The sequence below is a fragment of the Nestor notabilis genome, unplaced genomic scaffold, assembly GCF_000696875.1.
Source record: "Nestor notabilis isolate BGI_N333 unplaced genomic scaffold, ASM69687v1 scaffold553, whole genome shotgun sequence".
In the NCBI taxonomy this organism is placed as follows: Eukaryota; Metazoa; Chordata; class Aves; order Psittaciformes; family Psittacidae; genus Nestor; species Nestor notabilis.
Window position 1 is genome coordinate 2,427 of NW_009922154.1, and position 26,964 is coordinate 29,390.

At 38.4% G+C, this 26,964-nt stretch overlaps 1 protein-coding gene across 1 annotated transcript; it reads left to right on the forward strand.

Annotated features, from left to right (window-relative positions):
• On the forward strand, positions 1-26,614 carry MMRN1 (multimerin 1; the record flags this gene model as incomplete). The annotated part of the gene is made up of 7 exons (XM_010011473.1): positions 1-120; positions 2,359-2,465; positions 7,897-7,995; positions 11,265-11,438; positions 16,408-18,387; positions 24,922-25,068; positions 26,193-26,614. Coding segments are annotated over 7 exons (3,049 nt in total), but the record flags the coding sequence as incomplete, so codon positions are not given.
• Between the last annotated feature and the right edge of the window lie 350 nt (positions 26,615-26,964).

Sequence of the window (26,964 nt, forward strand, 5' to 3'; positions counted from 1 at the left end):
AAACTGGTGTGCTTATGTCCATACCAGGCTCATACCTACAGTGGTAGTGGACAACCTGGAAACCTTCTCGTCAGGCAGAGCGAAGCCTTGGACTTGGTGTATTGGATCCTGTGCTCAAAGGTGTGTAGAACTAGGAAGAAAGAGTACTTGCAAGTATGTTATCACCAGCTGCATAACTCATACAAGCATGACTTTGGAAATGAAAATGAAAACAGAAGGGAGCATATTAGCATGTTTCCAGGACTCATCTTCACATGTCCTTATAGCAAATATAAAAGCTCATGACTTGTCCCTGTAGCAAGTGTAAAAGCTCATGACTTGGCATGCTTTCACTCTTGCACCCTCTGATCAGTTCAAAGTTTTCAAGTAAGCATGCTCCACTCTTCCAGAGTACTGCAAGGGGAGGTGCATGAAGCTTTAAAGTGCAGGGAAATCCTTTCTGTGCAGTTTTCCAAGCTTCTGCTCTTTTGGAGCAAAAGGCTTCCCCTGAGAGACATAAATATTTCTGTTATTATCTCTCTGCTATGTGTTTATTTTTGGCACAGCTTTGGTTAAGCAGTGAACCTAGAAAAGTAATTGGCCTGGATACAACTTGTGAATAATGACTCTACTAAACATATTCAGATTGTCCTTTGTGGTTTGGGTGCCCCATTGTATTCTCTAAACTTCAGATTTCAGTGGTAAGTGAAACTGGTTTTCAGGGCACGTGCCTGGGAAATGGCAATCCAAACCAGCACCAACAGAACAGAGGTTGTAATATATTTTTCCCTTGAAAAATTTCAAAAGCCTCTTCCAAATCAGTTTGGCTGTTCTGAGAATTATCCTCTAGATGGTATGGCAGCACATGCCTAAAGTTTTGAGATGAAACCAGGAATAGAGTATCCTTAGCATTTGGTGACTCTGAAATATAATCAATTGTATTTCAAATTGTATTTTCTAATTTGATACAGAAGATTCTCAATAACTCCAATTTTTTTTTTTAATTTCTTTTTTTGGTAGGAAAATTAGCTCCTTATACTGCTCCTGTAAATAAGTCTCTCCTATATAAATTTCTGAGGCTTCTCTACATGGACAGTTATTTTTGAAATCATTATTCTTGATTAACTCCTTTCATGGACGCTTCATTCTTACAAATGCATCCAGGAATGGATTATGCTAATGCAGAATAAGGTAGTTTGATCATAAAATAAGACCATGCATACAGCAAAATAATTGAGAACTCTGTTGATTTCAGTTCACCTTAATATTTTCTGAATTCTTGCTCCTGAAAACGCCATTTCTCAGAGGCAAAGCTGGTTGGGGATGCAACAGCCAGCTGCTGTGAGTGTTTTAATATATGTAATATTACATCCCGTGTGAAGGGGTGGCAAGATTAACTTCAGTGTAAAGCAGGGTGGCAATTTGTAGTTCATTTGGGAGTAAATTTTTTTCTCTGACAGCCTTCAAATTTGTCCCCCTTTCTGGAATGATTTAGACAGGTATTGCACGTCCAAAACAGTTCTGTAACCGTTTTATCATTGTACTTTCTGAGATTTGAGGTGTTCTTCATGTTAGTGTTTAGCAGCGAGCAGAACTGTGCAATTATTATTGTTTTTTTTTAATTCAAACTTTAACATGTTAAAAGAGGCAAGTAGATTTTTCGGTAGTTGGTTTCTTTTATATCCCCTAGTGCAGTATGTTCATTCTAAACTGACTTCTCTATGAAGTTAAGAAAGCTAAAAAAACTGATGGGGTAGCCAAGGCATGCAGAATGTGTTGGAACACATAAACAAAAATGCTGCTGCCACTGCAGTTGCATACTGTAACTGCAATAGCTGAGGCATCATAATTACATAGCCATACCTTCCTTTCATTGACTTCCAGAGTGGAAATTTACATGCTTTATTGGATTAATGTTTGTGTAATCTTGTTTGAAATATCAGAATGGAAGGTTTCCAGTGCACACTAAATGTTAACTGGTGTGGTATAAATTCACTGTAATGTTTTTTTAAGTAATTTCAAAGAAAACGGTATATCACGATTGTATTTTGACTCATTCTGTCCATAGATATTAATAGTAATATCTTCCATAAAAAGTCAGCATTATTTGATTCCTGAATAAGATATTCAGGAAAGAAGTCTGACAGCATTAAATAGACATCAGGTTCCTTTTAAATCTATGCAGATGGTCTGAAGGCTGCAATATTAAAACTGTGATTGCTATCGAAACACCAAACCCTAGCCAGGCTTCACTTTCAGCTTCAAGCAGTTAGTGAAAGAACATACTTGACATGTAAGATAACATTATGTAGTTATACAGGTATCCCACAACTCCTGTTTGGTCACCTAAACTAGGTTTAAAATGTTCTTGTTTTGCAGGTCCCAGACAACAACACACCAAGCCTACAGAATCAAACATAAAATAGCAACATCACTGGAGTGGAAGTGCTGTCCTGGGTACAGTGGGCAAAACTGCCAATCCAAAGGTATATAGAGCTGTAAGGATTTGAAACTATTCACTTCAACAAAAGAAAAAAAAAAAAAAGCAATCTAACTTGTGAGCAAATACCTCTGCTGAAAATCAATACAGTCCCTCCTGTTAATTTAAAGTCAGGAGAGATGCACAGTGAATTAAAATGCTTTGGGATTTTGACTCTTCCCTGCACATGAATTTCCAGAGTAGCTAAGCAGAATGTCCTTTCGTTTCTTCCACTCTAAATAAAACTCTCAACATCTTTAGTCCTATTCTATATTGCTAAAATATAGAGCTTGTATACAGTGTGTTTGGTGTTTCTACTTTTGACCTTTTAGTTATTGAATGTTGCAGTGATGGAGATATTAAATCCAGGTACTCTATTGAACACTTGCTGTAAAATTCATCTGCAGCACTGTGACTCTTTTGGCTTTCAGTTTCAGGTTCTAAGAATGTATTTTAGATATGGTAAAATAACATATAAACATTGTTTCCCTCTGAATTGAGTAGGACTTTTGTTGTTCATTTTAACAGTGACCGAATTTTACTAGGTATTACACATGAACCCTGTATAATTGTGCCCTTTTTTGACAGAATAGAGTGTTTTACCTTTGCCCTGGTGATCAAACATATGGCAATGTACTGTAGTTTAATGTCTGTATAATAGCTATTTCTTTGCTGCTGGCCTTAAGCAGGCCTTGAAAAATAAGATATGGCATCAGCATACATATTTTAAATGAATGAATATTACAAGAAAGACCATTAGATGTGGTAGGGAATTCAATCAGCAGTAGTAAAGTAGAGGCTGTGATTAAAAATTAATGTAGAGGAATGAAGAGAAATCACTGTTATTCAGATCCAGGAGGGAAATTTCAATGCTGAAGAAGCAGAACCACAGCAGGCACAGAATAGTCTTCTGTGAAGCTGGGTGTGGAGTCAGATATTAACATGGGACACAGTCAGCAAGGCTGTCCAGTGAGCATGGATCAGATGTTTTAAAGGTTTGCTTTTAAAAAATGTAAACATTAGCAAAAATATATTTAAAAATGTTTATTGAAGGGGGAGGCTTCAGTTGATAAAATTGAAATGACATCAAAACAACAGGGAAGCACTGACCAGGAAAAAAAACTGTATAACTCAATTTGTAGTAGCATCTGTGTAAAAATAAGAATAAAGAAAAATGTTGTTAAGTGTTACAGGAGCAGGCCTGAAATTACATCTCCTGGGTTCTGTTTTCAGACCTCTTCTGGCTTGCTGAATAATTTGGGGAAGCCACTTATAATCTGCATACCCACGTTTACCCATCTAGAAAATTGAGATGACACTTATCTCACAGGGGCACTGGGATATTTAATTAATTAATGCTTGTAGAAGTGCTTAAAGAGATTGGGATGAAAGGTGTTATGTCAGAAAGGCTCTTCTTCCTCGCTTCTGGAACCATGCCTCCCATGAGGAGCAGACCACCAGCAGAAGCCCTGCTGTATTATTCAATTCCCATGAAGGGAAGTCAGCTAATGAACTTGAACAGCTGGGAGCCCAATAGTCTTGTCTTCAGGCACTTCGTTTCTACAACACCAGGGGGAGAGACGTTGTAAGCTCTGACAGGGGCTCTCCAGAGGCTCTGAGCTCTCTGCTTGGTCTCTCTGCACTTGATCTTCTCAACAACAGAACTATTATTGACGGGTTTCTGTGCCAAGGGAACTGGAGTATTCTGACAATATGGTTTAGATCCTGGGAAGGCACTTTTACTGTGATGTGGGTTCCTTGTAGCAAACGCTAATTCAAAATGCCTTCTGGTTTCGCTTCTCTCTAACCAAGTGAAATCATACATAACTATTTCAGTCTGACAGTCTAGGCAGGAGGAAACACTTGTCACCATCTGATAGTTATTACAAGACATCTGTAAACAATATTTGATAGCCTCATCATAACTGCTTGGCTACAGATGCTTCTCACGATAATGTAGTAGTGGGTGAGACAGAGGAGTCTCTGGGAAGACACGTGTTCAGATCGCTGTTTCTAGCTTTACCTCCCATGCGGCAACACGTGACCAAATTGGATAAGAAATAGACCCTAGTCCAGCATGGACAATGCAATTTTTTAAGAAGGGAAAAATACAGACATAATTTCTTCCAAGTCTCAAAATGGCTCAATATGGATTATTCAACAAATAAAACATCATTGTTTTGATTTGGGAATATCAAATACCTAACTGGGTGAAAAACTGCTAAAATGAAAGGGTTTGTAATTTCTGAGTTGAAAAGTTCATGATGTCACTTTTACTAAACACAGTTTTATTTTAACTTTTCATCCTTAAGCCGGAGAAAATTATGTGCATGTAGTAGTGTCTGAAGGGAAGAAATCCCAGTTTGCTCATCTACATGTGTTCTCTTAACACTATATTATGTCAAAAATTATTTCAAGAACTGGAAGATGCATCTTCAAATATACATCATGCTGTGTTCGAATTCAGCTTTTCTGTGGACCGAGGCTGAGGTGACAATGTGTATGAATTCATTTCCATCTGCCTTAGCCGTGGTTTAGAGCAAACAGCTGGTTCTCATTGCTGCTGACAATGCCATAGCCATTGTTAGCACTGAATTCTCTCTCATGGTAGTGATGCCATTTCTCCAGCAGGTGGCTGTAAAATATTCCACACAGGAGTGAGTGCTATCCTCTGCTTGGGGTGAGCTGCAGACACAAAAGGTAGCAATTCCCCTTGAAACACAGGGAATGGTAGGAAACTACCAAATTCCCCACAGGATTCCCCTTCAACCACTTCTGCTTCATCAAAAATATATTGAGAGAAAAAGATCCAATTTCCATATTTTTAATATTGTCTGAAATCATTTTGCATGCTGTGTTTAAAAATACATGGGTCAATAAATTATACATCTAGGCCAATATATTCAATAATAGGAGCTTAATGTTAAATTCCTGTGTGTGTTACCTGATATTCAGAAGTGCTGAGGACCCTGAAGCTCCTGGAGAAACTGGAAGAACTCATCACTCAGCACTTTGAATTGCTGCCTTTTTTGTTGTTGTTAGTGGTGTTGCTTTGTTACTGTAAATGGCACCTATAAGGTAGGTCTAGTAGTCTAATTTTTGTTTTGTATTTCCTTTTATCTTAAAATGAATAAAGAAGATCCAGTTTTTAAAAGGTCTCAAATGCAAATAATTTTATGGCTGTTTCTACCTTAAAGAGTACATACTTAGAGTTTCAGTCTGGTGCTCCCATCACATCTGCTGCTCTTCAGCGTCTAGGATGGGGAATATCAGCTGAGAGACTAAGACGTACATAAGACTTAATCACCATATGATGTGTTAGAGCAGTTTCTTTGGAAACAGACTGAGCCATACTGGAAGAATGATGTAGTAGAAGCTATATTGCCGATGACTCTCCTGAATTCGTTTCACAAATGAAACCCTGAATTTCTAATGCTGCCTAAGAAGTACCTTTCCTATACAGTGATGAAATTTAATAACTGTACAATATGCTTTATTGTCTTGTAGGAATTTTGTGTATATGTATCACTGGCTACTGTTCTTGCTGCTTTTAGAAGTGGCATAATGCACTCTTGGCTTGCTCCGTTATTGGTGTGCTACAACAGAGTGATACTATGTCCTGGATCTCACAGAGATTAAGTTATCTGAACAGTTTAAACATTAGTAAAACAGGTACACAGCGATAAGTATATATATTCTTGAACCTCAAAAGTGAATAAAACTAAGATTTTTGAGTGTTCCACAATGTGAAGCTGTGAGTGGGGCAATTGATTTAATAAGGAGGATGAAAGATAAGACAGATAGTATAAAAAAACCCTGGTGCCTGTAGCACTAACAGTGGCAGTGAATACATTTAAAGCAACAGAAAGATCGGTAAATGAAAGAATAAAAGAACATCGATCAGCTGGTCTTTACCACAGGCAAGTAACTGACTCCCTTGTCATAGATTATATCATCACATCACCATCTGATAAATCCTGTGTGATGAATTGGGCTGAATGCAAGTATTTAACTCCTGTCAATAGCTATGCCACAGAAGGATAACTGAAGCTATTGAAATGATAACTATTTGAGGATTTTGTATTAATCAGTTAATTTAAATAAAATCTATGAAATTTTCAGTCCATAAATTCAGTGACATTTCCTTTGAGTTGTGTGCTAATTGGTACTCGTGTCCATCCGTCCGCCCCCCCCCCCCCCCCCCCGCCCCTCAATTTACAACATAAATCACCTTACAACATCCTTAAATGTAACCCATTGATCCTCATATATACTGCTAAGAGGCTGATGAAACAAAGGGGATTTCTTGATTCAGCATTTTATTCTGTTTCCTTGGAAACTCACATTATGGCCAAACTAGTTTTACTATTTGAACTGCAAAATAATGTCACCATACCAAAGTTATTCTGCTTGTACTGTACTAAAGACTGAAATTCACATAAGTGCCATTCCTTAGACGTGTTCCGGCTGGAACAACTTTCACTTCAAAATGCTTCATGAACTGAGCAAGCATATAAAAACTGGTATGAATTTACACTAGAAAATGTACAATCTACTTTGTACATATGCTTTTTGGTTTGGCTTTTTTTTTCTGTAACAATAATGAAATCAAAACAACACAATTAAGCCTAGTGGCTGGAGAACTAAGTCAGGAAGGTGGAAATCTCAGTTCAGTTCCAGCTATCCTATCATTTATTCCCTACTTTTTGTGAGCAAAGGTACTTTATTTTTCTGGACCTCAGTTTTCCCAACTGTAATATTGATATAAATATTTTCACAACTGTAATATTATTAATATTGAAATAATAATAATGCTAGTCTAGCTTTTTGCAAATTGCTTGGGAATCTTTGGGCTGATATGTAAAATAGGCTCAGTAAATCCAATCTGTTATGACCAGAGGAAATATTTAAAAACTTAATCCCTTTGTTGCAAATCTCAGATGATATTTGCTGGCTGTTGCAATTTGATTATGTTTTGAAATGTTTTTATTTTCTACATGCTGTAACAATGTAATACACCCATTGTCTTCAGTGGGAAGATTTATATGGTTGAATCTGTAATCTGTCAAAAAAAACCAAAACCAAAAACAACCAGTTTCAACACACCTAATTCTGTAGCTATAAAAAAAGAATAATTAATTTTACAGCTGACAATCACTGTGTTGTCTTTGTACTACTGTTATATTGATCTAAAATATTTCTCTAGGATTTTTTAGCCCTGGAGATTTCAAAATTCTGTTCATTATAGAGCAAGTTTTGACACTTTAGTGTTAACACCAACCCTCTGTTATAGATGGACTAAGAAGATAAGAATCACTGCAAATTATTAGGCTTTGGTAAAGTTGTTACAGAATAGAGAGAGAAAGCAGTTGTTGTGGAATTGTGATTGTCATGTTCAATGTTTCACTCACGTCCTTTCCTTTTTCTCCCTCTTTTAGCTCAAGAACAGCAGTCACTTATACACAGCAACCAGGCTGAAAGCAGCAGAACTGTCAGTGAGAGATCACCAGGAGCTCCTCAGGACCCCTGTGGGCCAGGTCAGCTGTTATAATTACTATCACATCTAGCCCAATCACTGACCACATGACTCACTAAGATCACTGCAAAAACAATTTGGGAAAAATCCCTGTGTGCTGAAGGGACCTGAATGAACTGTTCGAGTTTCTAGTCATGGTTCAGTGGTATGTTTCTCTGGTAAAGACAGGCAGAGGAAACTGAATTTAAAGGTACCAGTAACGTAGCATTTGTAGCGTCTTGTGACTAATGAAAAAACAGGAAAGTCATTCTGTATGGAAATATTTAAACTATTATATTAGAGTAAAAGAGACAAATTACCAGAAAAAAAGAAAGGAAAAAAACCCCAATGACCAAACAACACCGCCAAAAAAGAAAACAACAAACCCAAATCAAGTTGAGGAGTAGCATAGACCAGCATTGGGCATAAAAAAAAATGTCGTGACATTAATTGTATTATCTGAATATGTGATTGTTGTTACATATTGCAAAAAAATGGTGTTTTATTCACAGCTAGTACAATCGTGCTTCAAACATTAGCAAGGGCAGCTTAGGTGTGTTTTAAGCGACTCCATCTAGGATGATCAAATAGCTAAGCAACACAAGGGCAGTCTACAGCTTTATGCAGATGTTTGAGACTTTCTTATTACACTATTTATTTGCTCACTACTGTGTTTACTTAAACTTCTCTAGACTGTAAGGATTTGGAACATGTCAGTGTTTTCTTGCAAGGGTATGTACAGACCTCAGCATTGTAAAAGCTGGTTAGTAACAATAATGCTTTTATTCGAATAGTGATCTACATTGAGAAGTTACCTTAGGTGACTACTGCATGAAAAGTTTCTCCACTTCTTAGTCTCTAGAATTTTTGGGTGTGCTCACTTCTCTTTATGTTTATTTTCCATTACAATTTGTATGATTTAAAGTTTACCAGCACAAATGTTCCAGAAAATTAATTTCATAGTTGCCTGCATAAGTATTCATGGGAATGGAATTTTATTCATGCTAGGTGTGTTTGCACACTCACTAAACTGGGAGCAGAAACAATCATGGTTTATCAGACCATTCCAATTAACCATAAATTCAAATACTAAGCTTTCACTAAAAGGAACCATGAAAAGGTATCCGTGATTTAGAGGTAGGCAAGTAGTTGTCAGTCTATACTATATTCCAGTGTGTACCACCTGGAGGTGCGTATGTCTTTGAGGGTATAGAGATGTTGGTAACGCAAAATTATTTAGAAAGTCTGTGTACTCAGTGAACCACCAACAATCAGCATACCATGTTTAAATAACAGCAAAAGAAATATGTGCAACATTTGAATAAGGAAGTTTGAAAAGAGCTTGTGATGTAATTCCCAGCAGAGAGTGAGACTGCATTTGTCAGGTAAATTTTTGATGGCAAATTAGATGCAAGTTATTTGGCAGCATTTGGCCAGGACTGACTGCCCTGGTCTGTTGTTACATCAGCAGCTGCCAGAACTCTACTCACCAGATTCTGTTTCCTGCTCCTACTGTGGAGCCATTCCACTTATAAACCTCACTTTCAGGTTCATCTGTGCATTTTGACTTCCCCCTTCAGTAGGAAGTGACAGAAACTGAACTGAAGAAAGCATTGCACCCTGCAGGTTAGTTGCCAGTTTGGGTGACTATGCATGAGCCAATAAAGAATTCAAACCACTTTCTCATAATAACAATTCAAACAGGAGCAGAAGTGTCCAGATCTGTCTGTCTGTCACAGAGTCACAGAGCAGTGATGAAGGGTATTCAGGCAAAGAAGATCCATCAATGGCTTGTCTCCACAGAGCCACTGGGGAGAATTGCCAGACTCTATACTAGGTGGTTGAGTTATAAACACAATTTTGTGCCTGTGTAAGTAGACACCACGGGCAAAGTAAACAGCTGGAGATGCTAACATCTAACCTGAACCAGCCAGCCTTATTCACCAGCTTTTACCACTTAAGAATTTCACAACCAACATGCCTTCACAGGAGAGCATTCTCATTGGCATGCTTCATCTGCACTGAGTGGTGCACTTACTTAGTGAATTTTCAGGATTTTCCCAAGTGCTGTTGAGTTAGATATGACACACGTATTTGTTACATACTAGAATTCTGAAGAATAAAAGTTAGGTCAGAAGAATATGCTTTTTTATATATAACTTTTTGTTGTTGTTGTTGTTGTTGTAGTTTTTACACTTCTGTTCTTGCATGAGTCCTGACTGTAACTGTTCACTGCCATAGATATAGACACTGATGTCATAATGAAAAATGACACAAGGTCAATAGCAATACTATTGCTATTGTATTGTAAATATACTGTAAATTTATACTAATAAATATTTGTATGTACTGCTAAGGAATCTCTTGCCTAGTAGTTTATTAAGTCATAGTATGGCCTTGATCATGTAGGGTAATAGGTCATGTGTCTAAGGTAGGCCATTTAGGCTGAATTTTTAGGAAGTGAAGAGATTTTGTAGCTTTGCTTACAGTAATTGGAACATTTAGTTTTGATTCAGCATCTTCTGAAAATCCCAGACTAAGTCCCATTCCTATCAGCTGTCAAACTTAGATGGCTAGCTGAAGTCATGTGGAGTCTTAATTTGCGAGGCCTTCATCACCACTACATATCTTAAAAGCATACCTATCTTAAAACCAGGCCTCTTTATACCTGAGGAGACTACAAGTGTCAGGATCAATTGGGGCAGGTTTTAAAATAAACTAGACTTCACAAGCTGAGCATTTTTTTTGAATGGCAGACTAATGATTATTCCAAAGTAATTTATCTATTAGCTGTTTTATTGCTGTTTTGAAGAAGCCTTTATTGTGACCCCAACACTGAAAAGATGTATTCTTTCAGACACAAGCCTTGTAAATTCATGAAGTTATGTTATAAATAGTAAGTAAAAATCAACATTTTTGTGATTGTGTTAAAGGAGATAAACTAAATGAGAATTAACCAAATATACTTTTGGGTACTAGGTGAAGGAAAAACGGCATTATGCTGCCTAAAATATGTTACCATTGAAAATGCTCTTGGAGAACTATAAATACTTTATAATGGATACAGATGCTTCAGTAATTAGTTACTGCTTGTGCTTCTGAATGTCACTAATACATGCTACATGACAAAAATCGAGATGATTCACTCAAGACTAAAAATTCAGAAACTTTTCACCCCACTTCCAGCTAACGTGTCTCAAGTCAATTACACTTTCTCCCCACAAGTATTTTAAAGATTTGTATTTAGTTTTGTTTTGGTTTTTTTTCTTCTCATTTTGTTCTCTGACCAAGCATTTACACAAAAAATGAATGAGAGGATTAGCAGCCAGGAGATGAAACTGACTTTTCTACAGAAGAAGGTTGACAGCATTGCTGCTGCGATGAATGATGTGAGCAAGATGCTTTCTTCTCTGGAAGGCAAAATCAATGAAGATAAGGGCAGAGACTTCCAGTCTTTTCTGAAAGGTAGGAAAAATAAATTAACGTAATCATTCATGCAGTTAAAGGTGGCAGAAAAAAATAAACTCTAAAAACATTCATAGACTATCCTATTCTATTGCTCAACATTTATAGGGAGAATTCTCTTAGTTTCATACCATGGTGGAGGGATTTGTTTATTTTGACATTTATTATAGTGTCTTTTATACTGACAAAAAATTTACATTCTTGGGCACTACATCATCTACATGATAACTTAAATCACAATCAAGACATTTTCATTTACTTAGAGCTTCTGCAAATATTCTTATCTTTGTTTTTTGTTTGTATGACAGCTGCTAAAGGACGTAGTATTTGCTTTGCTACCAAGTCTAAGTAATATTCTTTAATACATAATTCACATATGCAGTGCAAAATGTATAAAGAATTCTGTGGTTGTTGTCTTTATAACACGTCAAACATCCTGCTGAATAGTTTGGCTCTGATCATATTAGGCTACCTTTGATAAATATCTCATGTGTGGTAGATGAGAAAGAAATGGCCAGGGATCAGGAGGCTGGGCAAACTCTTGCTATCAGAATTATGCATCCATTCTTTGTGAATCCTGCAGCTGTTTGTTTCCCACCTACAAATGGTGCTTAACAAACAGATTGACACTGATGCTTTCATTTCCTTGATACACCATATTTTTCTGATTTTCCAGAAATGTTTGTATTATACACTTTCCCCAAACTGTTTGTATTATACACTTTAGAATCCAGAGGACTTCCTACTGTTTCAGAATAAAATGAGGGAACTGGAGATTCTTACATTGAGGTAAAAATAAACCAAACAAAAAGTGCTTTTGTATCTCCCTCGAATTTACCAAGTGTGGTCCTATTTCTTCTATGTTCAGTCCTCTGTCTTCTGAGTTGCTTGTGCCACATGCTAGATGGCTCTCTTGTACCCTGGATCCCATCTCTCACTTAGGTGACCTGCTTTCACCTCTCCATATATTGCTAGATGACATTCTTAACCCTTGGGCATACATTTAATTTGTCTTTGAATATATTCCATTTCCCTTCTGCTTTCTCTTCATTCTTTTTTATATTCCGTTTGTTCTGGCTGTCATTTCCATTCTATTCCAAGAGCATTCTTCTGCTGCATCCTGTACTTCTGCTTCTTCATTCCCATTCTATATTTCAGCGGCCAAATTCTAATTAAAATGTGCAGTACAAAAACCCCGTTATTTCACACTTCTCTGCAAATGTATTTCAAACTTTTATTGGTTTTATTTGCAATGATATATATTGTACCTGCTTAGATGAAATCTCCAGTTGCTGGCCTTTTTTTGATTTATATTCTCCATCTATCTCCTAATCAAATTACTCTAAAGAAAATACTGCTATCATCAGCTACTTTCCTTGACTCTAATTGTGAGTACTCCAATACAAGTTGTTCTTGCAGGTAAACAGCAGGCATGAGCAGAGGAGGAGAGAGAGAAAAAGGTTACAGTTTCTGTTGGCTTGTATATGTAATGTCAAAGGGCAACTGCAGTTTCTGTCCGGGGAGTATCAATCAGCCATACTCCAAGCGGGCAAAGAGCATCCTAAAGTAGCAGGAGCTGGAAGAAGTTTTCATGCTGTACTCTAACCTGGTACAGATGTGCAGTATAGGCACATCACACTTGCTAAAAATTACTCTAGGAGCTCATCTGAAGCAAAACACAACTTTCCCCACTACCACTGCCATCCTGAAGCAACATGCTTTTGAAGCACAATTAAGTCTGTAGTTGCTTCATACTATTCAGACTTCTTCCTACTTCCCCTACTTTTCCATTTTCTTACCATGGTGCCCAGGTCCTTTGCTCATATCCATTAATCACTTTTTTTCTTATCACAGAAATTCTTATGGTTGCCCAGCTTTGTATCAGGGTTTGTTAGGAGTGAGGTCTGGTTCTGTGAACAAAAATTCAATACCATTCACAAAGTCATTATTTCTTGGTTTCATTTGTAAATAGGTCCCACAAACCTGTTATCTGTTTGTACACGGCCACAGTCACTGAAGTAACTGATACACTCCTCTAATTGGATTAGTGAAACCTGCATTTTTAAAAATTGTTTTCAGTATGCAGGAGACTGTTCCTACTTCTTATATGTTTATTTTATTTTATACAGAGAAATTTATTTACTTTTGTTTATTTAGAATTTATTTAGTTTGGTGTTTCCTTTTTATTTAGTAAACTCTGCTTACTTCTCACTAGTCTTTCTTCCTCCTTTCACTCCACATCAAGCCTTTTTATGGACTCCTTTCCTCTTCATTATTAAAACGTACTCTCCTTTGAAAATGAACTCAACAATGGAGTGTTAATAACTTCCAAGTCAGAAATGTCATTTGCAGCTGGATATATGACCTTAACTCAGTCTCCTGTGTACATACATTTATTTTGCACATTATTCTTCAAATAATTGAATCTGCAAAGGGAGTATATGTTGACACAGAGTAATTACACACTTTGAATTTCAGCCAGGGAGTTAAAATTAAAATTTATAATCTCATAAAAAGTGCAAGAGATCTTTAATGTTCACAGGTAATTTGGACCTTCCTATTTCAAAATGAGCAACAGAGAAATTGAATTACATCCACGAATGTACTTGTGTATTCTCAGCTCAAGCTTAAGAATATACCCAATTGTCACCTACAGCACAAGTTTGGATCAGGTCTTTCTGGGGAGGAGTGTGCTCCCACAGCCCCTAGTGAACTTTGAAATACCACTTGCTTACCACATTACCTAGATGTCTTAGCCAGCAAGTAAGGGACAGAAACCCAAAGCTGTCTGTTTTATCAAGTTCCACTCCCTTGATAACAAAACTACCTGAAAACCAGAGCTAAGCTCTATTCCAAATGTGGTCCAACTAAATAGAGTAGGAATGGGAGAGAGCAAGGCTGGCAATTTCTTGACTGTCACGAAAGTAAAGGCCAGTATAGATCCTGTGGAAGACCCCTTGCAGCAGGATGGTCTGTTATCAGGATTTGTTACTGAGATGGAGAAATTTAATTAATTCCTCACAGAAGGTCTAGAGTAACCTTGTTTCTTTCCACAGCTATTAAACTTTTCTTCACAGCTCATTGAGTCCTTTAAAGCACAGAACATTTTTCAGCATCATAAAGCAACCTAACCAAGTCATCAATTACAATGCTTTCTCTATATTTCAGTTATTTTACTTTGCATTCATATCTTGGTTCTTCCTCTCAGCTGCCAGGACATCCTTATTCTCAGGTATCTTTTCTTACTGTTTTTCCTTCACTGAAGTTCACTGGCAAAGCTCTTTGTGTAGGTGTGCACGTTCATGTGTATACATCTGTCCAGGCATTTGTTTGCTGTTGAGGTTGTAAAAAGTAAAATAAAGGCAATCTCAGAAGTATTATCTCTTCGTTATTTTGTTTATACTTCATGTAAAAATTGCTGTGACATCTGTGACCACAGTTGACAGTAATTGAGTTTATCGCTTAGGAAGCTTCATACTATATTTCTGAAGTGGCTCTTTCCTGGGCTAGCAAACTTACTGCACCTGCCTGTTATATCCTGCCTTGGAAAAAAAACCACCACCATGTGAACAAGTGACAGATTTATCCCCTACAGATCATGGGTGTTTATGGTCCATTTTACCAGAAATAATGAAGACTGAAACGCATAGTTCATAAAAAGCAAACATAATCAACTACTTTATCTCTGTTTCCAACTGGAAACACACACAATTCAAATGGATCTCCTGAATAGAAGTAGTACTGGGCTTCTCTCTAGCTTGCTGGACAAAACTAATTTTATTTGGAATCCTTTTGCACCCTTGGAGCCCAAAGTTGTGCAGGGTTTTATGGGTCTGATTTCCTGCCATTTTACAGCTCTTGCTGAGAATATATTTTAACATAAGGTTTCAGAACATGCCTTGGTGTTTTAGAGATGAAACAATAAAATCCAGGGTATAGATGTAATTGAGAGGAAAACACAGGAAGACAACAGAGAATTTCTGCCTTTACCAATACAGTTTTAAGTAGATGGTGATCATCAAGGCATTGTAGAGGTTGAAGGGTTTAGCGTTTATGCCAAAAGCTGGCTGCAAGTGTTCATAGGGTTTAGAAAAAACATGCAAAGAATGTTTTAGCTGGACATAGGGGCTACCTTTGAAAAACAAATCAAAACCACCCATCTAATCTCACACCAGAGCAGAAGCACTGCTATAATTAACTGAAATATGTTATGCAACACTCTTGATGAACACTATTTTATGACTGTCTTATCAAAATACATCTCCCATATAGCCTTAGATAGGATGTTATTCACAGGAGCAGATTTCCGACAGGTTCACCTCCGCCCAGTGCTTTTCAGGATCAGTATTCCTAAGAGCTATTTAAAGAGTTGTAGTATGCAAGACTAACTAAAGATGTGTACCTTCAAAATGTCTGCCTTTGGCAGCAGTTGTCATGTTACTAACTTTAGATATTCAGTAAGGCTATTCCTCTTATTTGCTTCTTTCTGCTTACAGCATGTTGTGTGATCACTTAGCACATACAATAGGAAGGTAATCTCTTCTTTCACTTCTTGACCATAATGTTGATACAGCAAGTGGTTTTTTCCTTAGTTTCCCAGGGGAGAGAGGACATATCATTTTCTCATGCGCAAGCCACAAAAGCACACAGAACTCCCCATTTCAGTGCTCAGAAACGGCTTAGCTAGGAGATCAACATTGATACCACATGCAGAGTCTGAGTTTGCCATTTCAAAATAATAGCAAAACTCCCACTGATCTCGGAGAAACAGGGATGAGTCTTTAAATACTGTTATCCATTCTCTACATTTCTCAGCTTTAAATTTTGCTCTGTGGATCGGTAAATAGGGGCAGGGATGTGTGTGTTTCTCTTCTGTAAAGCACTGTGTTTGCTCACATAGTAGAAAAGAAACTAGATATTGCTAGAAGAATTGGTTTAATTGTTTCCATATTTCTCCTTTTTCCCAAAGGTCTCAAGTCCAGAAGTATTAGTGAATTAGTCAAAGACATTGTCAGAAAACACTTTAAAGTAATTCAAGGTGAAATGCAAGAAAGCATGGCTCAGATTTTCAAGACGGTATCTAGTTTGTCAGATGATCTTGAAAACACAAAAGAATTAGCCAAGCATCTGAATGAAACCCAACAAAAATTTGTTCAGGAGAAAGAAAATGGGCCAACAAAGCTTGACATTCTGGAGCTAAAGAGTCATATGGTGCAGATGAAAGAGGAAATGACCCTCACCTGTGACAAACCTATAAAAGCTTTACAGGAAAAGCAGAAATCCTTGGAGGATAACGTGAGGCATCAACAGTCAAGGAGTGTCATTTATTATGAATCTTTAAATAGGACTCTTACTGAAATGAAAGATGCTCATGAACAATTGTTATCATTTGAACAGTCTTCAAGCCAAAACATCCCTTCAGCAGAAAAAGTCATGGAGTACAATGTTACAGAGTACATGTTCACACTGCATGAGGAAGTAAAGAAACAAGGAATGATGGTGCTGCAGATCTATGATGACTTAAGAGTCCAAGATAGCAAGATCAGCAATCTCAGTGTTGCACTGGAAAATCAGAGAGACTCTGTTCTGGGGGTCTGTGATGACATGTTGTCAGAGAGCAGGAGGGATTTCCAAACACAGCTGACAGCAGCTCAAGAGAATATGCTTATCCTAAATAAAAGTCTCTCTGACCTGGTTCTTCCATTGGACAATAAGATGGACAAAATGAATGAGCAAATTAATGATTTGTGTTATGATATGGAGATCCTACAACCCTTGATTGAACAAGGGGTACCCTTTAGTCTCACTTCAGAGTATGAACAACAAATTCAAGCTGAAGAAATCAACAAGAAGCTTGAAAACCTCACTACTGTCATTAACAGAATGAGTTCTGCAATTAAGGAGATTTCCAAAACTCAGGAAGGACTTAAAAATGAATCTCAGGCTTATCAGGAAACGTTTGAGAGTCGTGTTAATGAATGCTCCATGGAAATAGAAGATGGATTAAACAAGACCATGATAGTGATAAACAGTGCTATTGATTCTATTCAAGATAACTATGTACTGAAAGATACGCTACATGCTCTAAGAAATGAGACTGAAGTCTGCTGTGGCAGAGCTGAGAAACTGGACAGCCTCCTGGCTTTCATTCCCCAGTTTCAACAGTTGAATGAATCCCTCCAGACGCTGCTCATTGGCAAGAAGTATGAATTTTCTTTACACGTAGCACCATCCCTTTCTGATCTTCCATACGAGGAGTCTGACAAAGTGATCCTCCACAATTTCAGAAGACTTTTCTATATTTTAAATGATACATCATCAAAAGTGGACAATCAACAACGAGATATCATCCGCCTGGAAGAAAAGCTACTTGACTCTGTGGAGGAATCAAAGGACCATGAGATTCGCCTTCTGAATGTGGAGTCAAAAATTTCCAAGCTTTTGGCAAACAACTGTGTCTCACTGAAAAAACCCAAAGCTGCCTCGACGGAGAAAGAACAAGTGGTCTCACTTCAGCTCCAGACACTGAGTTCCAGGATCAAGGCCCTGGAAGCCAAGTCAATCCGCTTCTCAAATATCATTCCTCTTCTGAACAAGACTGCTCATGAGGCCTGGGGGCTGTGTCATGATACCAACAACAGCCTCCAAAAAGTGAATATGAGTATACCTGTGCTAATTAAACTTGCTCAGCCAGATATTCCCCTCCTGCAGAGAGGCCTCAAGGAGCTCATAGAATCTGTACTTGAAATAAGAGCAGGAACTATATTGACAAATTTAACCCAGCATGTTGACATATCAGTTGCAAATGCTATGAACAACATCACCAAACTTCAGAAGCAGGTGAAATCAGTTGTGAAGAAACCAGTCCCAGTGAAAAAAGGAGCAGCAAATGTCACCGTGAGTCTGACAAGCCGAAGTCAGAGAAACACAGATAATACTATAGATCCAGGTAATGCATTTTACTCTACTAAAAATTAGGGTCTTTGTAATAAAGGCCTATGTAACCGTTGTGATGAACTGAGGTGCAGAACTTGATTGAAGGTGAATAAAAAGTACAAAAGAGATTTTCAGAGGAACTTGAGGTTACTCTAGTGTCTTGCTTATAAAATAAGATGCACTAAAGCATCTAGGAGCTCCATTTAATTTTTCTTAATAAATTCACATCTGATCAGTGTAAGATATATGTGCATGCACACACACTCAACTGAGTACGTGACCTTTCAAACGTAACTGTCAGTTTACACAAAGTCTAAACTACAAGATGTGCCTGCATCTCAATTAGCAATTTCAGTAAAAAAACATGCAAGCTGGGAGAGTTATTTGGAGTTGTGTCAGTACCTTGCAGTGTCAGTGGGGACAAAGAGTGTAAAAAACCTGAAGCAAGTGAATTCAACAGATCACTGAAATGAGGCTTTTGCCAGCTCCTTCAGTAATTCAGTGAGACTATTGTTGCAGTTACAACAGTGTATTCTTGCAGAATCAGGAGCCTGGACAATAAAATAGATTTGACTCAAGTCCATCCAGAGAACATCTCAGCTCTGTAGGAGCTGCCGTTCTTAAAAAAGACATTTTGAGTGGGATTTGCTTCTGAACTTCAATTCAAACATCATCATATGAAATGAACTCACATATGGATGAATTCACAGAAATACAAGCTCTGAGTTACTAATTTTGGAATCAGATGAGTGAAAATCAGTAGCACAAACTAATATTTTATGGAAATATAGTTTCTGGCAAAATACAGAAAATGATGAGTGATTAAGTGACAAGAAATCCTCAAAGAACTCTAATTCACGTTAAAATAAGTGAGACAGCGCCTAAATGATAGAGAGATGTACAGATACTTTTGAAGACCTAGATTTAAGTCTTTTCTGTAAAGTATTAAACTTATGAACATTTCTGAAACTATATTTGCTCCCTATTGTAAACAGATGTAGGGGTAGTAAGAGCTACCACTTTGTTCATGTGATAAGACCATAGGTAATCTCCTTTTCCCTCTCCATGCCTCTTCTTTCCCTTTCCTTCCCTCCTTCCTTCATCTCCTCCTGTCCTAGGTACAGCACTTTTCAATAATCAATCAAAAGGATCCTTGTTAATGTCCCAGTCCCATGAGTAGCTTGGCTTCTGCTGAAAGCCATGCCTACTGAAGGATTTCAGTCCTTGGTCATAGTTTCAGTTAACAGAGAACAGACAGCTATTCCAACAGGCAGTTCTGCTTAAAAATACACCAAGATTTGCCAAATTCTTATGAAAGAGTAATTTGAATATTTTGATATTAAAAATGGCAATTCTTTCTCAGACATTTCTGTTTTCTGGCTGTTCCTGCCACTGCACAGGATGCAAATTCAAAACCCTTGGTCACAATTAAAATTAAGGGAAGATGAGATAAGTTGCCTTTAATCTTTCCTGAGTCTTCTACTTTGTTGGAAAATGTCACTAGTGCTACCTGCCTGGAGCACAGGAAGCTGCCACCTGCTCTGGCTTTTTTTACTCCACATTAATGAATTAATTTATTTCCTATTTATTATTTATCTCATGCTGAATTTTAATAAATAGCTCACTTGTTAACATTGCACGTATGCTCACTCTTACAGAAAGTGCAGATCTTTGCAGATGTTGAAAAGCCCTATTTTTAAGCAACGTTTCTACATATATACATGCTTTTTCGTCAGTAATGAGCTTTTGTGCTTAGTGATATTTCATGCCTAGCAAATTCATATATTACATTATGTAATTTAAAGAAGTAAGACCATTATTCTAATTAACAATCTGTCTTCTGCCTGGGTGTATTTTACTTCTCCAGGAAAGCTTTTTCTCTCAAATTCCAGAAGACCACCCAGAGATGGTGTGGTCTCCTGCTGATTCTACAAAAGTTTCTAGAAGAAACCCTAAGGTGTAACTGGCTGATTATAAAATGTATTTGATCTTAGACTGTCTTTTTTAATTCAAAAAGATTAGAATAAAATTCTAGAACGAGATGAATGACAATTCTCATTGATTTCAATATGTTCAATATTTGATCCTGTTGTAATAGATTGGGATTTTCATTGGCTTTAATGTGTTCAGGATTTGGCCCTGAGGTAATACTTTCCTTAGTAGTTATTTGAAATCAAGGGGAAACAACGCAAGTTTGCATTGCATATGCAGGGACATACAGGTTTGGAGACTTCCCATATTGTGGAATGGACAAAAAAAAGGTGTATGTCAGCTAAAGGCTGCAATATGTGTGTGAGGGACAGAAAATCTAACACTTTTCCTGATATTGAACAGTATTGGCAACCCAGGGTGAATAAAAAGGTGATGGTCTTAAGACAGATTCAAGCATCTAACAAAGGAGAGAAGACAGCTTTTAAAGAAACAATATACAGTAAGATTTTTATTAGTCTTGGTTATGGATTATGTCTGTTCTCACCTTCCACTGCACTATTCTACTGCAGAAATACGTGATGCAGAATAAGGGCAGCTTTGCTCAGTTTCATTTTCCCATCGCCATTTAGTGCTGTCTGTTCTCTAGAGAATCTAGACGCTGCCGTGCAAAGGTGAAATGAGCCTGTCTTGTACTAGTTGTGCTTTGGCTTTATTCGGATTTGCCATTAAAATGAATAGCTGACAGTGTAGCTGTGCTATATTTATGTATATAATATGTAATAACATTTTATGTTCATGAAGCTCCACCTGGGGATGGATGAGGAACTGCCTGAGAGTGTATGGGCCAGGATTAAAGGATGGGCAGGGACAGGTGACATTATAGTGGGGGTCTGTTACAGGCTGCCTGACCAGGAAGACAGAGTAGATGAGGCCCTATACAGACAGATAGGAGCAGCCTCACATTCACAAGCCCTGGTCCTCATGTGGGACTTCAACCACACCGATATATGTTGGAGGGACAACATAACAGGGCATGACTAATCCAGGAAGTTCCTGGAATGTGTTGGTGATAGTACAAAAGAGCCAGCAAAAAGAGGGGCTGTGCTTATTCTCAACAACAAGAAGGGGCTGGTGGGGAATGTGAAGCTCAAGGGCAGCCTTGGCTGCAGTGACCATGAAATGATCCTTAGGGCAGTGATGAGAGTGTGTAGCAAGCTTCAGGAGAGTAGACTTTGGCCTCTTCGGGGATCTGCTTCGTATAGTACCATGGGATAAAGACCTGAAAGAAGAGGGACCGAAGAAAGCTGGTTAATATTCAAGGATCACCTCCTCCAAGCTCAGGTGTGACACGGGAAGTCAGGCAAGAATGCCAGGAGGCCTTTATAGGTGAATAAGGAGCTCCTGGACAAACTCAAACACAAAATGGAATCCTACAGTTGGAGGAAGCAAGGGCAGGTAGCCTGGGAGGAATATAGAGAAATTGTACGAGCAGCCAGAGCTCACGTTAGAAAGCCTAAAGTCTTCACAGAATCTAGCCAGGGATATCAAGGGCAACAAGAAAAGCTTCTGTAGGTATGTCATGGATAAAAAGAAGACTAGAGAGAAGGTGGACTCTCTCCAGCAGGAAACAGAAGACCTGGTTACCCAGGACATAATTTTTTGCCTTGGTCTTCACTGGCAAATGCTTCAGCCATGCTGCCCAAGCTGCAGAAGGCAAAGATGGGGAATGGGAGAATGCAGGACCGCTTGCCATAGGAGAAGATCAAGTTTGAGACTAAGGAACCTGAAGGTGCACATGAAGGTCTGTGGGTCCTGACGACATGTGTCTGCAGGTCCTGTGGAACTGGCAAATGACATGGCTCAGCCACTACCCGTGTGGTGCTTTTTTGCACCATAAACACCCTGTGCAGCACTTATAACTAAATTCCCTGCCAGGGCCCCAAATGTACCAATAGCCTTACTTGCCCTGGGCATACTGACCTAGCCCTGGAAATGCACACCCTGCCCATGGGCCTGGGATCAGCTCAAGCCAAAATCCCAGGCCTTTTCATTCATGCATGGCTGTGACTAACTCTGGTTACCATGATCAGCTGCTATGCTTTGTTTGTCATCACTCCAGGTGAGGCACCAGCCCTGTTGTTACCCTTAGTTCCAGGGTGCCAGCCCCACTGGGGCTGCCTCTCTCCCACTGCTCCCTGGGACTCCTTGCATCTAGGCTATTGGGGACGCTCATTGCTTTTTGTTACTGTCAGACTTGAAAGCGTAAGCCAGAGGTGATTAATAATTGTAGGCTGACAACCAGTCTGACCCTGTGTGAGCCTGTGGTTAGTAAGCTGCCAGGCTCTTCCAATCTCCCAGGGATTCCTGAAAGACAGTTACAGATAACTGAATATTGAAAAATGTTGGTAAGTTACTTCCTGTTCAGACATTTCCAAATTGAACCACTGGAGTCACTAAGAGACTATTAAATTTCTAAATATTTGATTTGATTCTAAACAACACCCCAGTAGGTACTGACAGAGCTTCCTTATTTGTTTGAAGTTCTATTTGTACAGCAGTGTATTTCCCAAAAGAGCTTCTGGCTGCTTGCCCTCACAAGGAGTAACAAAACTCAGCATTAACTGGCTCTCCTCACTCCTACCATACTGAGTGTAAATAGCAACTGCATTCAGTTTATTCTCTGCTATTATTAGCTGCAATTTAAGCTTTTAATTTAATTTATAAAGTCTCTCTCTTTTACTCATGTACACTACTAAATTGTGAAGATTAATTGAAAATAGGATATGTACTATAGTAGGAAATCCTTTCCTAATCTGAAACTCTTGGCATCTTTACCCCAAGCAGAAAATAAGTACATAGTGTCTCAGGATGCCCTTCAGCTAGGAGAAGGAGAACAAAAGTACTGGGCAGAGGGACAGCCATAGCCAGAAATGACAGCAAGTACATGCTATTGTAAGATTACGTGGAAGTTAAACAGAGATTACCTGCTCAGTGGAGATCAAGGGCATTTGCCTCTTACTCTGAAAACCCTTGCACAAACCTCCTCACAGCTTCTCCTAGTTTTACCAAATGGAGCATGCTCCCCAGCTGCTGTTAAACAATGCTGCACTGGAAGAGTTAATTTATTGTAGGTAAAACTATGTCTGAATTTGTTTTAACTCCAACGATAAATTCACCCAAACTTATCCCTCAGCAGACTGTTAAAACACTGGTCTCAATCTCATCATTTCCTTTTTGTGATCTTTTTCCTGTTTCTTAGATTTACTTCTTATGATAAGCAGAGGCCAATTAGCAGAGAGGCTGCCATGTTCTTGTACAAAGCTTTTGTATTTTGGGAATATGATACAGTCAGCACAATCAGCTGTTTTCCTTCCTTTTCTGCTTTCCTTCCTTTTCTGCTTTCCTTTCACACTTGGTAAACATGTGGATGCTTGGTAAATATGACAGAAATGTTGTGGATGCTTGGTAAATATGAGTGAAAAATAGGGTCAATTAAGTGCACAGCAAAAACTGTTATCTGAGAAGAAAAACATTATTTCCTCATGTCCAGTTGCCTGTACTGTGACCCCAGTCATCACAGTCCTAAATTGCTTTACTTCAGGCATTATGGGATGGGAATTATTTTCTCTGAAAAGAATTACTGTTGTTATTTTTAAGTCCATATGCTCCATCAGTGCAAATTCAAGTGTCACTGTACAATGTGCTTTAGCATTCCACTCACTGAACTGAAATTTCTCGTGGAAATAGTTTGCCTTAATGCAGCAGTCTGTGAAATGTCTCGATGGGAATCTGAAGATAACTATGGGTATTACTGAGATAACTATGTGAAGATCCATGCCAACATTTCTCTGGCAAAAAGTAGAACCTTTTATAAAAGGCTTTTCAGTTCCCACCTACCAACCTAGATTTGCCATCACAGGACTGTGTGGAGCATTCTTTCCAGAGCTCTGATAGTAGTTCCTAGGAAAGAAAATGTTTGTTTTCTAATATATATTACTTTTATTTGATCAAAGGAAGAGACAGGAAAAAAAATGTATGGATGGGGAATGCTTTGTGTGCAGAATTTTTCATAGGAATATTTAATTTTTAACATGGCTTGAATGTTCTTCCCCCTCCACTGCTATGACAACATATTGTGCAATTACACTCAGTAGTTACTGTCTCAGAGCTCAGCAGCACTGGACTGACAGATTTCTCCAGGTCAGCTGGGTGTGATCTGTATATGTAATATCTTTCCTCTTATTACATGTACTTGACCCTCTGAGATGAGCATAACTCAGCATTTTTAGGTAATTCTTGGAGGTTATAGGTATATCTTGGAAGTATATATAGGTACATAATTTTATAGGTATATAATTCTATAGATATATAGTTCTATAGGTATATCTTGGAGGTCATCTCTCTGAGGTTATGCTGTGTTCAGGCAAAGAGGGAGGCTGAACTAGCAAAGGGCCTGAAGAGCCTCGACGGGAGCTGAAGTTGGACTTCACACAGCAGAAATTCCACTGGGTTTATGAGTTGACAAAGAGGCTTTCCAAAATACTGAAAACCTGGGGAGTGTCACTGTAATGACATTGCGGCTGAGGTTGTTGACTTTCCTCCCTCTCTATCACAGGGCAGTATTCAGCTTGTGTCAGCTCTCCGTGCCAGAATGGAGGAACCTGTATCAATGACAGACAGAGCTTTATTTGTGCTTGTCGCCACCCCTTTGGAGGGGCCAACTGCAGCACAAAGCTGGTGAACGACAATTCTCTGAGTGTCGGCAAGTACAGAATTTAGTAGCTCAATATGCTAGCAATATGGGCCTCTGCCTCAGGGCCTAATTAGAGAGCATTTGCTGGTCAAAGGTCTCACATTTCACTTTAATGACTACCAACTCAAGTAGTAGTGTCCTGTGTTTTGGTGCTGAAGACATCAATCCCCATGGGTGATTTGTGATCTCTTTCTTTAATATGACCAGATGATGGGATTAAATTGGACTGGGACCAGTCATAATAGCTGGAAAGCTCCCTGGTGAATTGCACAGAGTGGGAGAGTGTGCAATAGATGTATTTGAACATGGTATCATGAAATTCGAAGGGGGAGGTAAAATCACATTGCTGGGGGATACTAGCTTCAGTACAGTCATAAATGCTGTATAAATACAAGTAGCTACCATGGTGCATGGGACTATGGCCTCAAGGAGTCATTTTAGGCATGCCTCTGATTTTCATCAGCAACGGATGCAGTCCTTGAAAGATAATTTGAAAAAGAAAAGTGGAAACTGTGCTTATTCAGTCTAGAAAACAAGTCATTTACATCCAGGCCACATGGAACGTGAATTTTATGCAGCTTTTAGCAGCCATTTGGCTGATTCTTAGTCATGACAGCATATGAATAGTGAATAAAATCATTTGTACGGTGGCAGGGAATCATAGCGTACAGGCTCAGCTTGAGGAGAAAAACATATACTTATTCCCTCATTTAACATCAGGAGTGCTAAACCTCTTTAGTGTCTGCCTAAGATTTGTGGAGAAAATTCTTGGCTTCAGCGCACATAGGAACAATGAAAGAGATCCTGAGGTGGGAAAAAATTTGGCGGGGGGGGGGGGAAGAAAGAAAAGAAAAATAGCAGCTCCCTTAATGATAACATGGTATACACAATCATAAAGTTCCCTTGCTGTTGCTAAAATTATCCTTTCGTGGATACACCTAGCACTAATTGTGAAGAAAATTACTTTTTATACAATACAGAAAAACTCTGTGTTTATGCAGAAATACGATATTTCAGTTGCTCAAGGTACTGAATGATGTGACTTTAGAAAAGCTGCTTTTGATCTTCTGGCTGGTCCAAGTTACTTTTATACAATGTAACATTACTTGAAATTTTTCTTTATTCTCTTCCAGATTTTTCAAAAGGATCATACAGATATGCACCTATGGTGGCTTTTTTTGCCTCTCATACATATGGAATGACGACTCCAGGACCCATCAGATTTAACAATCTGGATGTCAACTATGGAGCCTCATTTGCCCCAGCAACTGGGAAGTTCCATGTTCCATATCTGGGGGTCTATGTTTTTGAATATACCATTGAATCATTTAGTCAGCGTGCCTCTGGCTATCTGGTCATTGATGGAATAGACAAACTCACTTTTCAGGCTGAAAATATTAATAGTAACAAGTACACTGACAGAGTAATTACTGGAAATGCTTTATTAGAGTTAAATTATGGTCAAGAAGTCTGGCTCAGACTGGCAACTGGCTCTATACCAGCCAAGTATCCACCAGTAACTACCTTCAGTGGTTACTTGTTGTATCGTACCTAAGTCTGTCGTAAATGTAAACACTTACCATCAAATGAAGCAACCTGCATGTGAATTTATCTTTGCCTTGAAATGCTTTAGCAGCCATTAATTTTCTCAAAGTAACCAATGTGCTGATTGTCCAAGAAGTTGCTCAGTTGTAGTCATTTGCACATCTAGAGAGTCCAGAGGTTGGAGATAGGGGAAAAAATAAGCATTTTCCTTATATAAGCATGACTGGGAAGCACTGATTATGTTCTACACTCACCTTGCATAAAAAAAATCTTACATAAGGTTGCTGAGAATCAGTACTCAAGACAAATCAAAGCTGGTTTTGGTTATTCCTTTACAACCTAAATGCATACCAAAGAAGA